Genomic DNA, 20,227 nt, shown 5'->3' with positions numbered 1-20,227 from the left:
CGGGGGGGGGGGGGATGGAAAATTTGAAAAAATCAGAAATTTCAAAACGTGAAATGCTACTATTGTGGCTTCCGGAATAGACTTTTTTATGCGATTTATCATTTTGTAGTTTATTTTGATTTTGCATCATAAATAAAAGATCTAAATTATGTTTCTGTAGCTTTTAAATTTTTTTTCTTCAATCCTAAAAGTAAGCTGGAACTGGATTCGCTGAACAGACTCAACACAGTCTCATCAAGAACAATGCATGCGAAGTGTGATGTCACACAGCGGCGCCTGACGCAGAGAAACGACATCATCAGAGTTTCTGTTTACCACAAAACACGCAGCAGCGAATGTCGCGTAAAATGAACACGGGTCCAAATAATGCCGGCGTCTATTTTTCAAATGTATTTTTTTTTTTTTATAACAAACGTTATCAAGCGCTCCCGATGTGCCAAATGATCCCTATCGTAAAGCGAGCCAATTAAAAACCCCTAATTGGTCGTTTTAATAAAACCTGCCGGGGTCGATTTTTAGCTGCTTTTCAATTTCCCTCCTTTCTCTTTTAATCAATTCCAGTTTCCACTCCGTTGATCAATCCGTTTTGAAAACTCGCTTCTCGTTTTCAGCGCGACCGATTGACTTCAGTCGAAATCGCCGCGTTTGTTCTCTCGTGAATTAACCTGGCTTCGAACGAAAGCAGTCGGACGATCACCTCGGTTCTATTATCCCGTCTCTACACTATCAAGTCCTTTCGAAGGAATTAGGAATCGATTTTCTTTTAAAAGGAATAGAGATTGAAAAAACAGGATTTGAACCCAAACCCTGGTCGTGTGTGAGACGGAGCCCAATTGTCAAATTTGGCCACTTGCAGCCACCGTATTTTGTACATACATTAGTTTGTGATGATGTCACATCTGGTCAAATATTTCAGCATTTTTGGTTCTAAATAAATAAACTAACGGCTTGTCTGAAAGATACAAAAAAAAAACAACCAGATTGAAATGCATGCATGTAGAAAAATGAGTTTTGAATATTTTTTTTTTTGTGAAAACAAAAAGCCACAGAAGCTGTTTGTACTCCCAGCTGCTGGTGCTGGTTTTTAACCGTTTTTGTAGATTTTAAAAATGTCAGTGTGTTTTTCATTTTTGATAGAACCTAAAAAAAAGAATTGTTTCAGAATTTTATAATTTTTTTTTTTTTTTTTTTAAATAAACAATTTCTCTTGAATTTTGGTGGTGGTCTGTTTCGTGTTCCTCTCTTCTGTAGGGTCAGTATTTGACAGTTTTGTTAGTTCATTCAAATGTCAGGGATGGTAATCAGACTCCTATTGCACAGCAGCGTCACCCATCGCAGGTTTTAACACGAGCTTGATTAGGTACAGTCTATTAGTTTTTATTTAGGAGATGCCTTTATCCCAGGCGACTCACACAGGTGTTAACAGGGCAGAGTTACAATGCAAAAACAGTATTTAAATACTGAATAGTTTACAAGTGAAAGTACTATTAGAATTTATTATTATTATTATTATTATTATTATTAAGTGGTCATTTAGCAGACGCTTTTATCCAGAGACTAGAGGGGTTGAATTCTGCATCAACAACTCCTGCTGCTGCAGAGTCACTTCCAATAGGAGCTCGTTTGTTTGACGTCTCATCCTGAAGGACGGAGCACAAGGAGGTTCAGTGACTTGCTCAGGGTCACACACACACACACAGGGAGTCAGTGGCTGCTGCAGAGTCACTTCCAATAGGAGCTCGTTTGTTTGACGTCTCATCCTGAAGGACGGAGCACAAGGAGGTTCAGTGACTTGCTCAGGGTCACACACACACACACAGGGAGTCAGTGGCTGCTGCAGAGTCACTTCCAATAGGAGCTCGTTTGTTTGACGTCTCATCCTGAAGGACGGAGCACAAGGAGGTTCAGTGACTTGCTCAGGGTCACACACACACAGGGAGTCAGTGGCTGCTGCAGAGTCACTTCCTATAGGAGCTTGTTTGTTTGACGTCTCATCCTGAAGGACGGAGCACAAGGAGGTTCAGTGACTTGCTCAGGGTCACACACACACAGGGAGTCAGTGGCTGCTGCTGCAGAGTCACTTCCAATAGGAGCTCGTTTGTTTGACGTCTCATCCTGAAGGACGGAGCACAAGGAGGTTCAGTGACTTGCTCAGGGTCACACACACAGGGAGTCAGTGGCTGCTGCAGAGTCACTTCCAATAGGAGCTCGTTTGTTTGACGTCTCATCCTGAAGGACGGAGCACAAGGAGGTTCAGTGACTTGCTCAGGGTCACACACACACAGGGAGTCAGTGGCTGCTGCAGTCACTTCCAATAGGACCTTGTTTGTTTGACGTCTCATCCTGAAGGACGGAGCACAAGGAGGTTCAGTGACTTGCTCAGGGTCACACACACACACACAGGGAGTCAGTGGCTGCTGCAGAGTCACTTCCAATAGGAGCTCGTTTGTTTTACATCTCAACATAGGTTGAGGCTAAACTTTTGGGCTGTAGATGCTTTTCAAAGGGTTAATGTCTCAATAAGCTAGCTGTGAATTATGCTGAGAATATGGTTATGGTTTCCTGAGAAAATACATACTTGCGAGCATATAAACCCAGAACCACAAACACTGGCCCCCTGTATGCAACAGAAAACACGCACTCTCTCACACGCACACACACACACACACACACACACACACACTGGTTCAGTCACTAGACGTGGTTTTTGTTATTTAGGGGAATTGCATTGAATAAACAGGAAGTGAAATACAGGGACGCCTCTGCTGACACACCAGGCTCATGATATGCGGTTAAAATGTTCAGAAAAAAAATGACTTTTAGCAACTTCAATTAAAAGCATTGCCATTTCAACAACGCTGAACCGCGAGATGTCCGGACTTTCCCGAGCGCTTTGTTCAAATTCCATGCGACCGATTTTCATCGTGCTTTCTGGTGAGTGCTACACCTGTCTAAACTGTGTGTCGTGGTCGTGTCCCTCAACGCGAATGATCTCTACTGTATATTTGAATTGTGTCTCTTGTGTAAACGTGCCTCATCCGTACAAGTAAGGATATTTATTTTGTACTGCAACAGAACCCGGCGTTCTCACTGCCTGATTGAGTAACGCTTTCCATTGAGCGTCTCTCTGGTGATTTCCTGCTTCCTAGAAAGGATGCATGTGAAATATTCACTTTAGCCCTGGTGTTGATTCAGTAGGATGTGCTCAGTGTCATTTACTTTCATTTAAATACTTCTATAGTCTCACAAATGCTGTCAACATGTACAGCACTCTTGTAAGCAGTGTGGAGTAGTGGTTAGGGCTCTGGACTCTTGACCGGAGGGTCGTGGGTTCAATCCCAGGTGGGGGACACTGCTGCTGTACCCTTGAGCAAGGTACTTTACCTAGATTGCTCCAGTAAAAACCCAACTGTATAAATGGGGAATTGTATGTAAAAATAATGTGATGTCTTGTAACAAATGTAAGTCGCCCTGGATAAGGGCGTCTGCTGAGAAATAAATAATAATAAGCAGAAGGAAGTACGGTAGTTATAAAACACTGACTGTGTGGAACTGCTTTGTTTGTGATTCCCTGATGTCTGGAAATGATACATGTGAAATATTCCTATCTGCCTTGGTGTTGATACAGTAGGATGTGTCATTTATTTGTATTTAAATACTGTTGTAATCGTGTATGGTAAATAAGTAAGGGGATGTTTTATGTTTGTTTAATGCACTGCTAAGGTTCAACGGTTTTTAAAATAATCTTACACCCCTGTTTAATGGTATTGTTGTTGCAGGTTTGCTGGTGGCCAGTTCAGTATCTGCTGATCCAGTCGTGAATGGGACTGTTGGAGAGTCCGTTGTCTTGCTCGCTGTGTTCTCTCAACAATCAGACATTACTGGAGTGGAATGGAGTTTCGGTCCAGATGTCATTGCTAATGAAGGAAATATTAATGGAACTAAGCAGTTCAAAGATAGGGTGCATCTGAACAGAACAGACTGGTCTTTAACAATCAATCTGCTCAGAGCTGAAGACAGTGGAGAATATAAATGTGTTGTTGAAACAGCTACTGGTCAGCTCCCTTCACACACGGTTACTCTTCGAGTTTATGGTATGGATTTATCTTTATATTCTGATCAACATAATCATGTAATGAACAGCGATGACAGTTAACTACCTTGTATGTTAAGATGTAACGCTGCTTCTACAATTGCCATGCTGAGATTGGTGATGGTTTTAGATGCTATGCAAGCACACATTAAATGGAGACACTTAATGGAAAGTTATGTCACATTTTGGAAGGTCAGAAATTACATAAATACACAATCAGATGTCAACACATTTTAAATACTAAACAAACAAATAGTTTGTCTTTGAGCCTCTTTACATATAAAGTTAAAGGAAATCTCTGTTGTATTATCAAACACACACTAAATGATTTGCGATTTTTATACTTAGAAAAGATCGAGTCGGAGGTGACGAGGAAACCATCGCATGAAACCTGCCGTGCGACGCTGCTCTGCACCACGAACCAACGAGAACACGTCTCCTACCGCTGGAAGAGAGGGGACCAGGATTTACCTGAACATGCTGGGATACTGGAGGTGTCCTTGAACCCTGGAGAGATTAATGTTACCTTCACCTGCATCGCTTCTAATCCAGCCAGCGAGGCAGCAGCGTCTATCCGGGAGAGCTGCGCAGGTATTTCAAGCGTGCTTTTGTTGTCTTGAAAGTAAATTTGGGTAAAAGAACCAGGTTCGAAATAATCTTGATTGACAGAGAAAGTCATATTGCAAGGATAATACGACTTTGACGTCACAAAAGTGCAATACGACTTATTATTATTTATTTCTTAGCAGACGCCCTTATCCAGGGCGACTTACAATTGTTACAAGATATCACATTATTTTTACATACATTTCCCCATTTATACAGTTGGGTTTTTGCTGGAGCAATCTAGGTAAAGTACCTTGCTCAAGGGTACAGCAGCAATGTCCCCCACCTGGGATTGAACCCACGACCCTCCGGGCAAGAGTCCAGAGCCCTAACCACTACTCCACACTGTAAAACACTGAGAGAAAAGGAACCACACACGCGGTCAAAAGCAGGAGACTTTTTAGAAGTTGTTTAAGACGCCTGATTAAAGCACAAAGCGGTCTCACATTTTCACACACAGGAGCGCCTGTTGTTTCTATATCACTGATTACTGAGCGGAGATTGAAATTCTCACACCCGGAGGTGTTTTCATGCAGGCGGGTATATAAAGGATCTCGATGACGCGTCTTCAGGTGTGCCGATGCGTTTGCACATGACTGCATTGCTTTTGTTTTAGGGTCCCCGGGGGGTGTTTCGTTCTGTGTGTTGAAGACGGTCCTTCTCTCTGTGGGTCTGGTTCTGATGATCTCTGCTGTGATCGGAGTCCATGTGAGGGATTGCACGCATACAGTTGAGTGCTTATCTTTGAATCTGCATTGATACTGGTGTTGGGTAAACAACCACCTGCTTTATCATGACAGGCAGTCCAGATCCGAGAGAAAATATGGTTTGCTGGGAAGTTAAGACTTAAAACTTGTGCCCGAGGAAATGCTGGACTCTGATTGGCTGGTAGTAAATTTTGTCACAATACAGCTCCAAACAGCCAGTAAAAACATCCTAATAGTCTTCCAATACCCTCACACTGTTACTGTTTTGTTGTTGTATTAACAGGGCTTGCGTTTGTGTCTTTTTTATGATTTAGAAAAGAAATGTGCGGCGGCATCGAGCAGCACGTGAGACTTAAAGGGAAGCAGAGACCGGTTTAGCCTCCTGCACTGAGAAAGGACTGCAGACCCGCAGAGCGGCTGAATGCAAACCTGCACTGAGAAAGGACTGATTACCGTGTCTAATACTCCACTGTAGATACAACATTGTCTTAATCATCCTAACCTGTCGCTTCTTATCTCGCATTGTCCAAAACCAAAATGTACACATTGAGAAATATATATTTTTTTCTTATATTTGTATATATATATATATATATATTGTGATCTCTACTTGCAAAGCAATGGCTTGGTTTTTAAACACTTGGGATCAGAATTTACTACTACTACTACTAATATTTTGACACACGAGTGTGTTTCTATAGCACAGATTACTGAGTGGAAATTAAAATTCTCACACCGATTTTGAGAACGCCCAAAGGAACCGTAGCACGTATTGACGCGTTATAATCAGAAATAGAATTGTGAAAAAAGGAAGCTGAATTAAAAAAAAAAATTAAAGCAACAGAAGCCTTCACACGTCGTTTTTATCCACCCTGAATTATAAAATGTCTGCACATCGCAGATTGCTTTATTTCAGTTACGAGCTGCCAGTTTTCATCGTGCTGCTGGGTAAGTACTGGTATTATTGCATTCTTGCATTCATGAGATGTAAAATTATCACCATGAATTTAGTTTAGCAAAAACCATATGTGTTTATTTAGCAGACGCCTTTATCCAAGGCGACTTACAGAGACTCGGGTGTGTGAACTATGCATCAGCTGCAGAGTCACTTACAACTACGTCTCACCCGAAAGACGGAACACAAGGAGGTTAAGTGACTTGCTCAGGGTCACACAATGAGTCAGTGGCTGAGGTGGGATTTGAACCGGGGACCTCCTGGTTACAAGCCCTTTTCTTTAACCACTGGACCACACAGCCTCCATATGGTGACACTACATTAGGTTACAGTTCGAATGTACTTAACTTTGAAATCTGCACGATATAGGTCAGTACACAATGTTATCAGAAAAGGGTCAGGGACACACTTATATCATGCAACAAAATGCACTCATGAAGTCCATCGTAACTCTGCATAATAACATTGTAACGACGTATGAGCACACGTATTTACTAAGTAATTGCTATGCAAACACACAGTCATTAGAGACACTGCCTGGAAAGTGTTACCAAGCTGCTGCTTATTAATGTTTTATAAATTTATAATAAATGTGTAATAACTGTTATAGTGTTTTAATAAAGCATTATAGGTGGTTTATAACCATGCAACAGCCATAGACTGAATTACGTTTCAACATCCCAAAGTAGAATAGGTGGCTATAAACTGTCCCCTTTATAAAACTGGAATTCCGTCTATGGCTATTGCGTGGCTATAAATCACCCATAATGCGTTATTAACAATGTATAACATAGTTATTAAGCATCTATTATATAGTTATACAATGTTTATAAAACATTAATAAGCAACACCTTAATATAATTTACAGCTCTGGCCAAAAGGGTTGCATCAGGTAGAATGTTAGGATATTGAGACATAATTTAAAAAAACAACTATACAAAACATAATTTTGATATTTTATTTAACATCATGCAAGAAAAGAAACAACAAAATGATATGGCAACAGTCGACCGGAAACTACAAGAGTGGTACAGTATTTCGTGTTAGATTTTGAAATGTCACATTTTTTCAATTTTTGGAAAACTCCAAAGCGGTGTGTAATTCAATATGTTAACAAGGGAACATTATTCAGCAGCTTTCATTGGACTCTATGAAGCTGAGGGGGTTCATTCTATATAGAGGGTGTGGAATTCAATATGTGAACAAGGGAACATTATTCAGCAGCTTTCATTGGACTCTATGAAGCTGAGGGAGTTCATTCTATATAGAGGGTGTGTGATTCAATATGTTAACAAGGGAACATTATTCAGCAGCTTTCATTGGACTCTATGAAGCTGAGGGAGTTCATTCTATATAGAGGAGGTGGAATTCAATATGTTAACAAGGGAACATTATTCAGCAGCTTTCATTCCATTGTATGATGCAAAATTAGTTCATTCTAACGGTTAAGGCTGAACTTTTGGTCAGAGCTGTAGATGCTATTCGAAGGGTTAATGTCTCAATAAGCTAGCTGGAAATGATGCTGAGAATCATTAAATTCATAAAGCAGAAGAACTCCTTCCTTATGGGTTCCTGAGAAGATACATGCTTGCGAGCGTATAAACCCAGAACCACAAACACTGCCCCCCCATATGCAACAGAAAACACACACACACACACACTGGCACACACACTGGTTCAGTCGCTAGACGTGGTTTTTGATATTTTAGGGGAATTGCATTGAATAAACAGGAAATGAAATACAGCGACGCCTCTGCTGACACACCAGGCTCATGATATGTGGTTAAAATGTTCAGAAAAAAGAAGACTTTTAGCAAACTACTATTAAACGCATAGCCATTTCAACAACGCTGAACCGTGAGATGTCTGGACTTTCCCGAGCGCTTTGTTCAAATTCCATGCGACCGGTTTTCATCGCGCTTTCTGGTAAGTGCTACACCTGTCTAAACTGTGTGTCATGGTCGTGTCCCTCAACGTGAATGATATTTAGGGTATATTGGAATTGTGTCTCTTGTGTAAATGTGCCTCACCCGAACAAGTAAGGATATTTATTTTGTACTGCAACAGAACCCGGCGTTCTCACTGCTTGATTGAGTAACGCTTTCCATTGCGCGTCTCTCTCGTGATTTCCTGGTTTCTAGAAAGGATGCATGTGAAATATTCACATTAGCCCTGGTGTTGATACAGTAGGATGTGCTCAATGTCATTTACCTTCATTTAAATACTTCTATAGTCTCACAGATGCTGTCAACCTGTACAGTACTCTTGTAAGCAGTGTGGAGTAGTGGTTAGGGCCCTGGACTCTTGACCGGAGGGTCGTGGGTTCAATCCCAGGTGGGGGACACTGCTGCTGTACCCTTGAGCAAGGTACTTTACCTAGATTGCTCCAGTAAAAACCCAACTGTATAAATGGGGAATTGTATGTAAAAATAATGTGATGTCTTGTAACAAATGTAAGTCGTCCTGGATAAGGGCGTCTGTTAAGAAATAAATAATAATAAGCAGAAGGAAGTACGGTAGTTATAAACCACTGACTGTGTGGAACTGCTTTGTTTGTGATTCCCTGATGTCTGGTTGATACAGTAGGATGTGTCATTTATTTGTATTTAAATACTGTTGTAATCGTGTTCAGTAAATAAGTAAGGGGATGTTTTATGATTGTGGAATGCACTGCTAAGGTTCAACGGTTTTTAAAATAATCTTACACCCCTGTTTAATGGTATTGTTGTTGCAGGTTTGCTGGTGGCCAGTTCAATATCTGCTGATCCAGTCGTGAATGGGACTGTTGGAGAGTCCGTTGTCTTGCTCGCTGGGTTCTCTCAACAATCAGACATTACTGGAGTGGAATGGAGTTTCGGTACAGATGTCATTGCTAATGAAGGAAATATTAATGGAACTAAGCAGTTCAAAGATAGGGTGCATCTGAACAGAACAGACTGGTCTTTAACAATCAATCTGCTCAGAGCTGAAGACAGTGGAGAATATAATTGTGCTTTTGAAACAGCTACTGGTCAGCTCCCAACACACGCGGTTACTCTTCGAGTTTATGGTATGGATTTATCTTTATATTCTGATCAACATAATCATGTAATGAACAGCGATGCCAGTTAACTACCTTGTATGTTAAGATGTAACGCTGCTTCTACAATTGCCATGCTGAGATTGGTGATGGTTTTAGATGCTATGCAAGCACACATTAAATGGAGACACTTAATGGAAAGTTCTGTCACATTTTGGAAGGTCAGAAATTACATAAATACACAATCAGATGTCAACACATTTTAAATACTAAACAAACAAATAGTTTGTCTTTGAGCCTCTTTACATGTAAAGTTAAAGGAAATATCTGTTGTATTATCAAACACACACTAAATGATTTCCGATTTTTATACTTAGAAAAGATCGAGTCGGAGGTGACGAGGAAACCATCGCATGAAACCTGCCGTGCGACGCTGCTCTGCACCACGAACCAACGAGAACACGTCTCCTACCGCTGGAAGAGAGGGGACCAGGATTTACCTGAGCATGCTGGGATACTGGAGGTGGCCCTGAGCCCTGGAGAGATTAATGTTACCTTCACCTGCATCGCTTCTAATCCAGTCAGTGAGGCAACAGCGTCTATCCGGGAGAGCTGTGACTACATTGCTTTTGTTACAGAGTCCTCAGGGGGTGTTTCGTTCTGTGTGTTGAAGTCGGTCCTTCTCTCTGTGGGTCTGGTTCTGATGATCTCTGCTGTGATCGGAGTCCATGTGAGGGATTGCATGCATACAGTTGAGTGCTTATCTTTGAATCTGCATTGATACGGGTGTTGGGTAAACAACCACCCGCTCTATCATGACAGGCAGTCCAGATCCAAGAGAAAATATGGTGTGCTGGGAAGTTAAGACTTTAAACTTGTGCCGGAGGAAATGCTGGATTCTGATCGGCTGGTAGTAAATTATGTCACAATACTGTTCCAAACAAATCGAGCACAGCAAGTAAAAACATCCTAATAGTCTTCCTATACCCTCACACTGTTACTGTTTTGTTGTTGTATTAACAGGGCTTGCGTTTGTGTCTTTTTTATGATTTAGAAAAGAAATGTGCGGCGGCATCGAGCAGCATGTGAGACTTAAAGGAAGCAGAGACCGGTTTAGCCTCCTGCACTGAGAAAGGACTGCAGACCCGCAGAGCGGCTGAATGCAAACCTGCACTGAGAAAGGACTGATTACCGTGTCTAATACTTCACTGTAGATACAACATTGTCTTAATCATCCTAACTTGTCGCTTCTTATCTCGCATTGTCCAAAACCAAAATGTACACATTGAGAAATATGTTTTTTCAATGTTTTTTTTCTTATATTTGTATAGTTTTTGTGAGCTCTACTTGCAAAGTAATGGCTTTGTTTTTAAACACTTGGGATCAGAATTTACTACTACTACTACTACTAATATTTTCATGCACGAGTGTGTTTCTATATCACAGATTACTGAGTGGAAATTGAAATTCTCACACCGATTTTGAGAACGCCCAAAGGAACCGTAGCACGTATTGACGAGTTATTCTCAGAAATAGAATTGTGAAAAAAGGAAGCTGAATTAAAAAAAAATTAAAGCAACAGAAGCCTTCACACGTCGTTTTTATCCACCCTGAATTATAAAATGTCTGCACATCGCAGATTGCTTTATTTCAGTTACGAGCTGCCAGTTTTCATCCTGCTGCTGGGTGAGTACTGGTATTATTGCATTCTTGCATTCATGAGATGTAAAATTATCACCATGAATTTAGTTTAGCAAAAACCATATTACTTTATTTAGCAGACGCCTTTATCCAAGGCGACTTACAGAGACTAGGGTGTGTGAACTATGCATCAGCTGCAGAGTCACTTACAACTACGTCTCACCCGAAAGACGGAGCACAAGGAGGTTAAGTGACTTGCTCAGGGTCACACAATGAGTCAGTGGCTGAGGTGGGATTTGAACCTGGGACCTTCTAGTTACAAGCCCTTTTATTTAACCACTGGACCACACAGCCTCCATATGGTGACACTTTACATTAGGTTACAGTTCGAATGTACTTAACTTTGACATCTTTTTGCACGATATAGGTCAGTACACAATGTTATCAGAAAAGGGTTAGGGACACACAAGGTTATTTCATGCAAAAAAATTCACTCATGAAGTCTATCGTAACTCTGCATAATAACATTGTAATGATGAGTAAGGACACATGTATTTACTAAGTAACTGCTATGCAAACACACAGTCATTAGAGACACTGCCTGGAAAGTGTTACCAAGCTGCTGCTTATTAATGTTTTATAACTTTATAATAAATGTGTAATAACTGTTAGTGTTTTAATAAAGCATTATAGGTGGTTTATAACCATGCAACAGCCATAGTCTGAATTACGTTTCAACATCCCAAAGTAGAATAGGTGGCTGAAAACCGTCCCCTTTATAAAACTGGAATTCAGTCTATGGCTATTGCGTGGTTATAAATCACCCATAATCTGTTAACAATGTATAACATAGTTATTAAGCATCTATTATATAGTTATACAATGTTTATAAAACATTAATAAGCAGCACCTTAATATAATTTACAGCTCTGGCCAAAAGGGTTGCATCAGGTAGAATGTTAGGATATTGAGACATAATTTAAAAAAACAACTATACGAAATATAATTTCTATATTTTATTTAACATCATGCAAGATAAGAAACAACAAAATGATATGGCAACAGTCGACCGGAAACTACAAGAGTGGTACAGTATTTCGCGTTAGATTTTGAAATGTCACATTTTTTCAATTTTTGGAAAACTCCAAAGCGGTGTGTAATTCAATATGTTAACAAGGGAACATTATTCAGCAGCTTTCATTGGACTCTATGAAGCTGAGGGAGTTCATTCTATATAGAGGGGGTGGAATTCAATATGTTAACAAGGGAACATTATTCAGCAGCTTTCATTGGACTATATGAAGCTGAGGGAGTTCATTCTATATAGAGGGTGTGGAATTCAATATGTTAACAAGGGAACATTATTCAGCAGCTTTCATTGAACTCTATGAAGCTGAGGGAGTTCATTCTATATAGAGGAGGTGGAATTCAATATGTTAACAAGGGAACATTATTCAGCAGCTTTCATTCCACTGTATGATGCAAAATTAGTTCATTCTAACGGTTAAGGCTGAACTTTTGGCCAGAGCTGTAGATGCTATTCGAAGGGTTAATGTCTCAATAAGCTAGCTGGAAATTATGATGAGAATCATTAAATTCATAAAGTGGAAGAACTCCTTCCTTATGGGTTCCTGAGAAGATACATGCTTGTGAGCGTATAAACCCAGAACCACAAACACTGCCCCCCCATATGCAACAGAAAACACACACACACACACTGGCACACACACTGGTTCAGTCGCTAGACGTGGTTTTTGATATTTTAGGGGAATTGCATTGAATAAACAGGAAATGAAATACAGCGACGCCTCTGCTGACACACCAGGCTCATGATATGTGGTTAAAATGTTAAGAAAAAAAGAAGACTTTTAGCAACTTCTATTAAACGCATAGCCATTTCAACAACGCTGAACCGCGAGATGTCCGGACTTTCCAGAGCGCTTTGTTCAAATTCCATGCGACCGATTTTCATCGCGCTTTCTGGTAAGTGCTACACCTGTCTAAACTGTGTGTCGTGGTCGTGTCCCTCAACGTGAATGATCTCTACGGTATATTTGAATTGTGTCTCTTGTGTAAATGTGCCTCACCCGAACAAGTAAGGATATTTATTTTGTACTGCAACAGAACCCGGCGTTCTCACTGCCTGATTGAGTAACGCTTTCCATTGAGGGTCTCTCTGGTGATTTCCTGGTTCCTAGAAAGGATGCATGTGAAATATTCACATTAGCCCTGGTGTTGATTCAGTAGGATGTGCTCAGTATCATTTACTTTCATTTAAATACTTCTATAGTCTCACAAATGCTGTCAACATGTAGAGTACTCTTGTAAGCAGTGTGGAGTAGTGGTTAGGGCTCTGGACTCTTGACCGGAGGGTCGTGGGTTCAATCCCAGGTGGGGGACATTGCTGCTGTACCCTTGAGCAAGATACTTTACCTAGATTGCTCCAGTAAAAACCCAACTGTATAAATGGGTAATTGTATGTAAAAATAATGTGATATCTTGTAACAATTGTAAGTCACCCTGGATAAGGGCGTCTGTTAAGAAATAAATAATAAGAAGCAGAAGGAAATACGGTAGTTATAAACCACTGACTGTGTGGAACTGCTTTGTTTGTGATTCCCTGATGTCTGGAAATGATACATGTGAAATATTCCTATCTGCCTTGGTGTTGATACAGTAGGATGTGTCATTTATTTGTATTTAAATACTGTTGTAATCGTGTATGGTAAATAAGTAAGGGGATGTTTTTTGATTGTGGAATGCACTGCTAAGGTTCAACGGTTTTTAAAATAATCTTCCACCCCTGTTTAATGGTTTTGTTGTTGCAGGTTTGCTGGTGGCCAGTTCAGTATCTGCTGATCCAGTCGTGAATGGGATTGTTGGAGAGTCCGTTGTCTTGCCCGCTGGGTTCTCTCAACAATCAGACATTACTGGAGTGGAATGGAGTTTCGGTCCAGATGTCATTGCTAATGAAGGAAATATTAATGGAACTAAGCAGTTCAAAGATAGGGTGCATCTGAACAGAAGAGACTGGTCTTTAACAATCAATCTGCTCAGAGCTGAAGACAGTGGAGAATATAATTGTGCTTTTGAAACAGCTACTGGTCAGCTCCCAACACACGCGGTTATTCTTCGAGTTTATGGTATGGATTTATCTTTATATTCTGATCAACATAATCATGTAATGAACAGCGATGCCAGTTAACTACCTTGTGTGTTAAGATGTAACGCTGCTGCTGCAATCGCCATGCTGAGGTTGGTGATGGTTTTAGATGCATGTATTATGCATAGTGCAAAGCACACATGTATTTACTAAGTAACTGCTATGCAAGCACACATTAAATGGAGTCACTTAGTGGAAAGTTAGGTCACATTTTGGAAGGTCAGAAATTACATAAATACACAATCAGATGTCAACACTTTTTAAATACTAAACAAACAAATAGTTTGTCTTTGAGCCTCTTTACATATAAAGTTAAAGGAAATCTCTGTTGCATTAAAACACACACTAAATGATTTGCGATTTTTATACTTAGAAAAGATCGAGTCGGAGGTGACGAGGAAACCATCGAATGAAACCTGCCATGCGATGCTGCTCTGCACCACGAACCAACGAGAAAACGTCTCCTACCGCTGGAAGAGAGGGGACCAGGATTTACCTGAGCATGCTGGGATACTGGAGGCATCCCTGAGCCCTGGAGAGAGGAATGTTACCTTCACCTGCATCGCTTCTAATCCAGTCAGCGAGGCAACAGCGTCTATCCGGGAGAGCTGTGACTGCATTGCTTTTGTTGCAGAGTCCTCGGGGGGTGTTTCGTTCTGTGTGTTGAAGACGGTCCTTCTCTCTGTGGGTCTGGTTCTGATGATCTCTGCTGTGATCGGAGTCCATGTGAGGGATTGCACGCACACAGTTGAGTGCTTAGCTTTGAATCTGCATTGATACGGGTGTTGGGCAAACAACCACCCGCTCTATCATGACAGGCAGTCCAGATCTGAGAGAAAATATGGTGTGCTGGGAAGTTAAGACTTTAAACTTGTGCCAGAGGAAATGCTGGACTCTGATTGGCTGGTAGTAAATTATGTCACAGTACTGCTCAAAACAGCCAGTAAAAACATCCTAATAGTCTTCCAATACCCTCACACTGTTACTGTTTTGTTGTTGTATTAACAGGGCTTGCGTTTGTGTCTTTTTTATGATTTAGAAAAGAAATGTGCGGCGGCATCGAGCAGCATGTGAGACTTAGAGGAAGCAGAGACCGGTTTAGCCTCCTGCACTGAGAAAGGACTGCAGACCCGCAGAGCGACTGAATGCAAACCTGCACTGAGAAAGGACTGATTACCGTGTCTAATACTTCACTGTAGATACAACATTGTCTTAATCATCCTAACTTGTCGCTTCTTATCTCGCATTGTCCAAAACCAAAATGTACACATTGAGAAATATGTTTTTTCAATGTTTTTTTTCTTATATTTGTATAGTTTTTGTGAGCTCTACTTGCAAAGTAATGGCTTTGTTTTTAAACACTTGGGATCAGAATTTACTACTACTACTACTACTACTACTAATATTTTGACACACAAGTGTGTTTCTATAGCACAGATTACTGAGTGGAAATTGAAATTCTCACACCGATTTTGAGAACGCCCAAAGGAACCGTAGCACGTATTGACGAGTTATTCTCAGAAATAGAATTGTGAAAAAAGGAAGCTGAATTAAAAAAAAAAATTAAAGCAACAGAAGCCTTCACACGTCGTTTTTATCCACCCTGAATTATAAAATGTCTGCACATCGCAGATTGCTTTATTTCAGTTACGAGCTGCCAGTTTTCATCCTGCTGCTGGGTAAGTACTGGTATTATTGCATTCTTGCATTCATGAGATGTAAAATTATCACCATGAATTTAGTTTAGCAAAAACCATATTAGTTTATTTAGCAGACGCCTTTATCCAAGGCGACTTACAGAGACTAGGGTGTGTGAACTATGCATCAGCTGCAGAGTCACTTACAACTACGTCTCACCCGAAAGACGGAGCACAAGGAGGTTAAGTGACTTGCTTAGGGTCACACAATGAGTCAGTGGCTGAGGTGGGATTTGAACCTGGGACCTTCTAGTTACAAGCCCTTTTATTTAACCACTGGACCACACAGCCTCCATATGGTGACACTTTACATTAGGTTACAGTTCGAATGTACTTAACTTTGACATCTTTTTGCACGATATAGGTCAGTACACAATGTTATCAGAAAAGGGTTAGGGACACACAAGGTTATTTCATGCAAAAAAATTCACTCATGAAGTCCATCGTAACTCTGCATAATAACATTGTAATGATGAGTAAGGACACATGTATTTACTAAGTAACTGCTATGCAAACACACAGTCATTAGAGACACTGCCTGGAAAGTGTTACCAAGCTGCTGCTTATTAATGTTTTATAACTTTATAATAAATGTGTAATAACTGTTATAGTGTTTTAATAAAGCATTATAGGTGGTTTATAACCATGCAACAGCCATAGACTGAATTACGTTTCAACATCCCAAAGTAGAATAGGTGGCTATAAACTGTCCCCTTTATAAAACTGGAATTCCGTCTATGGCTATTGCGTGGCTATAAATCACCCATAATGCGTTATTAACAATGTAAAACATAGTTATTAAGCATCTATTATATAGTTATACAATGTTTATAAAACATTAATAAGCAACACCTTAATATAATTTACAGCTCTGGCCAAAAGGGTTGCATCAGGTAGAATGTTAGGATATTGAGACATAATTTAAAAAAACAACTATACAAAACATAATTTTGATATTTTATTTAACATCATGCAAGATAAGAAACAACAAAATGATATGGCAACAGTCGACCGGAAACTACAAGAATGGTACAGTATTTCGCGTTAGATTTTGAATTGTCACATTTTTTCAATTTTTGGAAAACTCCAAAGCGGTGTGTAATTCAATATGTTAACAAGGGAACATTATTCAGCAGCTTTCATTGGACAATATGAAGCTGAGGGGGTTCATTCTATATAGAGGAGGTGGAATTCAATATGTTAACAAGGGAACATTATTCAGCAGCTTTCATTGGACAATATGAAGCTGAGGGGGTTCATTCTATATAGAGGAGGTGGAATTCAATATGTTAACAAGGGAACATTATTCAGCAGCTTTCATTGGACTATATGAAGCTGAGGGAGTTCATTCTATATAGAGGAGGTGGAATTCAATATGTTAACAAGGGAACATTATTCAGCAGCTTTCATTGGACTCTATGAAGCTGAGGGAGTTCATTCTATATAGAGGAGGTGGAATTCAATATGTTAACAAGGGAACATTATTCAGCAGCTTTCATTGGACTCTATGAAGCTGAGGGAGTTCATTCTATATAGAGGGGGTGGAATTCAATATGTTAACAAGGGAACATTATTCAGCAGCTTTCATTCCACTGTATGATGCAAAATTAGTTCATTCTAACGGTTAAAGCTGAACTTTTGGCCAGAGCTGTAGATGCTATTCGAAGGGTTAATGTCTCAATAAGCTAGCTGGAAATTATGATGAGAATCATTAAATTCATAAAGTGGAAGAACTCCTTCCTTATGGGTTCCTGAGAAGATACATGCTTGTGAGCGTATAAACCCAGAACCACAAACACTGCCCCCCCATATGCAACAGAAAACACACACACACACACACTGGCACACACACTGGTTCAGTCGCTAGACGTGGTTTTTGATATTTTAGGGGAATTGCATTGAATAAACAGGAAATGAAATACAGCGACGCCTCTGCTGACACACCAGGCTCATGATATGCGGTTAAAATGTTTAGAAAAAAAAAGACTTTTAGCAACTTCTATTAAACGCATAGCCATTTCAACAACGCTGAACCGCGAGATGTCCGGACTTTCCCGAGCGCTTTGTTCAAATTCCATGCGACCGATTTTCATCGTGCTTTCTGGTGAGTGCTACACCTGTCTAAACTGTGTGTCGTGGTCGTGTCCCTCAACGCGAATGATCTCTACGGTATATTGGAATTGTGTATCTTGTGTAAATGTACCTCATCCGTACAAGTAAGGATATTTATTTTGTACTGCAACAGAACCCGGCGTTCTCACTGTCTGATTGAGTAACGCTTTCCATTGAGCGTCTCTCTCGTGATTTCCTGCTTCCTAGAAAGGATGCATGTGAAATATTCTCTTTAGCCCTGGTGTTGATTCAGTAGGATGTGCTCAGTGTCATTTACTTTCATTTAAATACTTATATAGTCTCACAAATGCTGTCAACATGTACAGCACTCTTGTAAGCAGTGTGGAGTAGTGGTTAGGGCTCTGGACTCTTGACCGGAGGGTCGTGGGTTCAATCCCAGGTGGGGGACACTGCTGCTGTACCCTTGAGCAAGGTACTTTACCTAGATTGCTCCAGTAAAAACCCAACTGTATAAATGGGGAATTGTATGTAGAAATAATGTGATATCTTGTAACAATTGTAAGTCGCTCTGGATAAGGGCGTCTGCTAAGAAATAAATAAATAAATAAATAAATAATAACTAGAAGAAACAATTTAAATACTTCTATAGTCTCACAAATGCTATCACCTTGTACAGTACTCGTGTAAGCAGAAATAAGTGGTGGTTTTATGACTGGCTCCCAATATGTACACGTTGAAATGTATTTACTGGTGAGATTCAACGGTTTGAGAATCTTCCACCCCTGTTTAATGGTATTGTTGTTGCAGGTTTGCTGGTGGCCAGTTCAGTATCTGCTGATCCAGTCGTGAATGGGATTGTTGGAGAGTCCGTTGTCTTGCCCGCTGGTTTGTCCCCACAGGATAACCCAAGTGAAGTGGGATGGAAATGGGGTGGAAAAACCATTGCTTTGAGTGATGAGAATGTATCAATTGAGCAGTTCAGAGACAGGCTGCATCTGAACAGAAGAGACTGGTCTTTAACAATCAATCTGCTCAGAGCTGAAGACAGTGGAGAATATAATCGTGTTGCCACGGCAGCTTCTGGAGATCAGCTCCCAACACACACGGTTACTCTTCGTGTTTATGGTATGGATTTATCTTTATATTCTGATCAATATAATCACGTAAAGAACAGCGATGCCTGTTAACTACCTTGTGTGTTAAGATGATAACGCTGCTGCTGCAATCGCCGGTGTCCATGATGATGATGATGATGATGATTATTATTATTATTATTATTATTATTATTATTATTATTATTATTATTATTATTATTATTATTTATTTCTTACAGTCGTAAACAAAAATACATTTCAAGAATCACAGTACAAGTAATAATACAATTAAGAGCAAGATAAAATACAATGACTGGTTCTAGCAAGTACAAGTATATGACAAAATACGATTCAATAACGGAGCAGATAACAGTGTCAGTGATAGTTACATCAGGATATGATTAAATACAAAATACTACAGATTAAATAACACTTGTGGCAGATTACAGTACTCTAAAGTACAGGATTAAATGCAGTAAAATAGGGAGCATACAAGTGCAAGTAAAGCACTAAAGCGATCACAAACACAGTCCACTTTTCTTAACACTAGAATCTGAATTTAACAGCAAAATCTGCATCCGCGGTGGCCCTTGTGCTGTAGAACCATCGCACGGAAAACTCCAAAGCCTGCCTGTACTTTACTGCATGGGACGAAAGATCTACATCGCCTAGAATTTTAGGATTGAGACAGAATTAAAAAAAACTACATGAACATAATTTAGATATTTTATTTAACATCACGTAATCAGAAACTACAAAATTATATTCCATTAAAAAAAGTCTACTGGAAGCCATAATAATAGTACAGTAATATTTCAATTTAAATTTTTGAAAATGTATTTTTTTTTTTCAATTTCTGTCAGTTTTTTGTTAGTCCTTATAGATTGATATAGACAGAGTCAATTCAGCTCAACAGGTTCAAAGACAAGTTTGAGAAAAAAAAAAACATGCAATAACTCAAGGGCTGCCACTAGGTGCTGGTTCACTCGCTGTTAGCGCTGCTGTTTATATTAGGTGTTCAAATCATTTGACTCAACTAAACATTTTGTTTTGGATTTGTATAGAAAAGATCGAGTCAAAGGTGACGAGGAAACCATTGAATGAAACCTGCCGTGCAACGCTGCTCTGCACCACGAACCAACGAGAACACGTCTCCTACCGCTGGAAGAGAGGGGACCG

General features: G+C 40.0%; 3 protein-coding genes across 4 annotated transcripts in view; all 3 read left to right on the top strand.

The window, feature by feature from the left end:
* The first annotated feature begins 2,704 nt into the window (after positions 1-2,704).
* Positions 2,705-20,227, top strand: part of LOC117410103 (SLAM family member 5-like) — a 50,674-nt gene continuing 33,151 nt past the window's right edge. Inside the window, exons 1-3 of the mRNA XM_059021657.1 lie at positions 2,705-2,934; positions 3,780-4,094; positions 4,442-4,684. Coding sequence (XP_058877640.1) covers positions 2,871-2,934; positions 3,780-4,094; positions 4,442-4,684 — 622 coding nt within the window. The 5' untranslated portion in view covers positions 2,705-2,870. The remainder of the gene's footprint in view (positions 2,935-3,779; positions 4,095-4,441; positions 4,685-20,227) is intronic.
* LOC131735561 (SLAM family member 5-like) lies at positions 8,152-10,565 on the top strand. Its single transcript, XM_059021668.1, has 4 exons — positions 8,152-8,287; positions 9,096-9,410; positions 9,758-10,131; positions 10,435-10,565. Exons 1-4 carry the CDS (start codon positions 8,224-8,226, stop codon positions 10,474-10,476), a joined length of 795 nt encoding a protein of 264 aa, XP_058877651.1. The 5' UTR covers positions 8,152-8,223; the 3' UTR covers positions 10,477-10,565.
* On the top strand, positions 10,973-15,800 carry LOC117966742 (SLAM family member 5-like). 2 transcript variants are annotated; one of them, XM_059021670.1, is made up of 4 exons: positions 10,973-11,066; positions 13,850-14,164; positions 14,558-14,931; positions 15,224-15,749. In XM_059021670.1, the coding sequence occupies exons 1-4, from the start codon at positions 11,003-11,005 to the stop codon at positions 15,263-15,265; spliced, it is 795 nt and encodes a 264-aa protein (XP_058877653.1). In that variant the 5' UTR covers positions 10,973-11,002; the 3' UTR covers positions 15,266-15,749. The 2 variants fall into 2 exon arrangements, with proteins under 2 accessions (XP_058877653.1, XP_058877652.1); XM_059021669.1 differs by lacking the exon at positions 10,973-11,066 and adding an exon at positions 12,407-13,004 and having other exon boundaries at positions 15,224-15,800.

This window comes from Acipenser ruthenus, unplaced genomic scaffold (genome assembly GCF_902713425.1).
Source record: "Acipenser ruthenus unplaced genomic scaffold, fAciRut3.2 maternal haplotype, whole genome shotgun sequence".
NCBI lineage: Eukaryota > Metazoa > Chordata > Actinopteri > Acipenseriformes > Acipenseridae > Acipenser > Acipenser ruthenus.
The sequence above is the reverse complement of the archived record's forward strand: the minus strand, read 5'-3'. Positions and strand labels throughout refer to the sequence as shown.

Bases quoted from the DNA above. Each gene is read 5' to 3' on its own strand.
- LOC131735561 (XM_059021668.1), top strand. From the start codon at position 8,224: ATGTCTGGACTTTCCCGAGCGCTTTGTTCAAATTCCATGCGACCGGTT. The intron at 8,288-9,095 runs GTAAGTGCTACA...TTGTTGTTGCAG, and splicing joins GGTTTTCATCGCGCTTTCTG to GTTTGCTGGTGGCCAGTTCA. The intron at 10,132-10,434 runs GTTGAGTGCTTA...TTTATGATTTAG, and splicing joins TGAGGGATTGCATGCATACA to AAAAGAAATGTGCGGCGGCA.
- LOC117966742 (XM_059021669.1), top strand. From the start codon at position 12,941: ATGTCCGGACTTTCCAGAGCGCTTTGTTCAAATTCCATGCGACCGATT. The intron at 13,005-13,849 runs GTAAGTGCTACA...TTGTTGTTGCAG, and splicing joins GATTTTCATCGCGCTTTCTG to GTTTGCTGGTGGCCAGTTCA. The intron at 14,165-14,557 runs GTATGGATTTAT...TTTTATACTTAG, and splicing joins GGTTATTCTTCGAGTTTATG to AAAAGATCGAGTCGGAGGTG.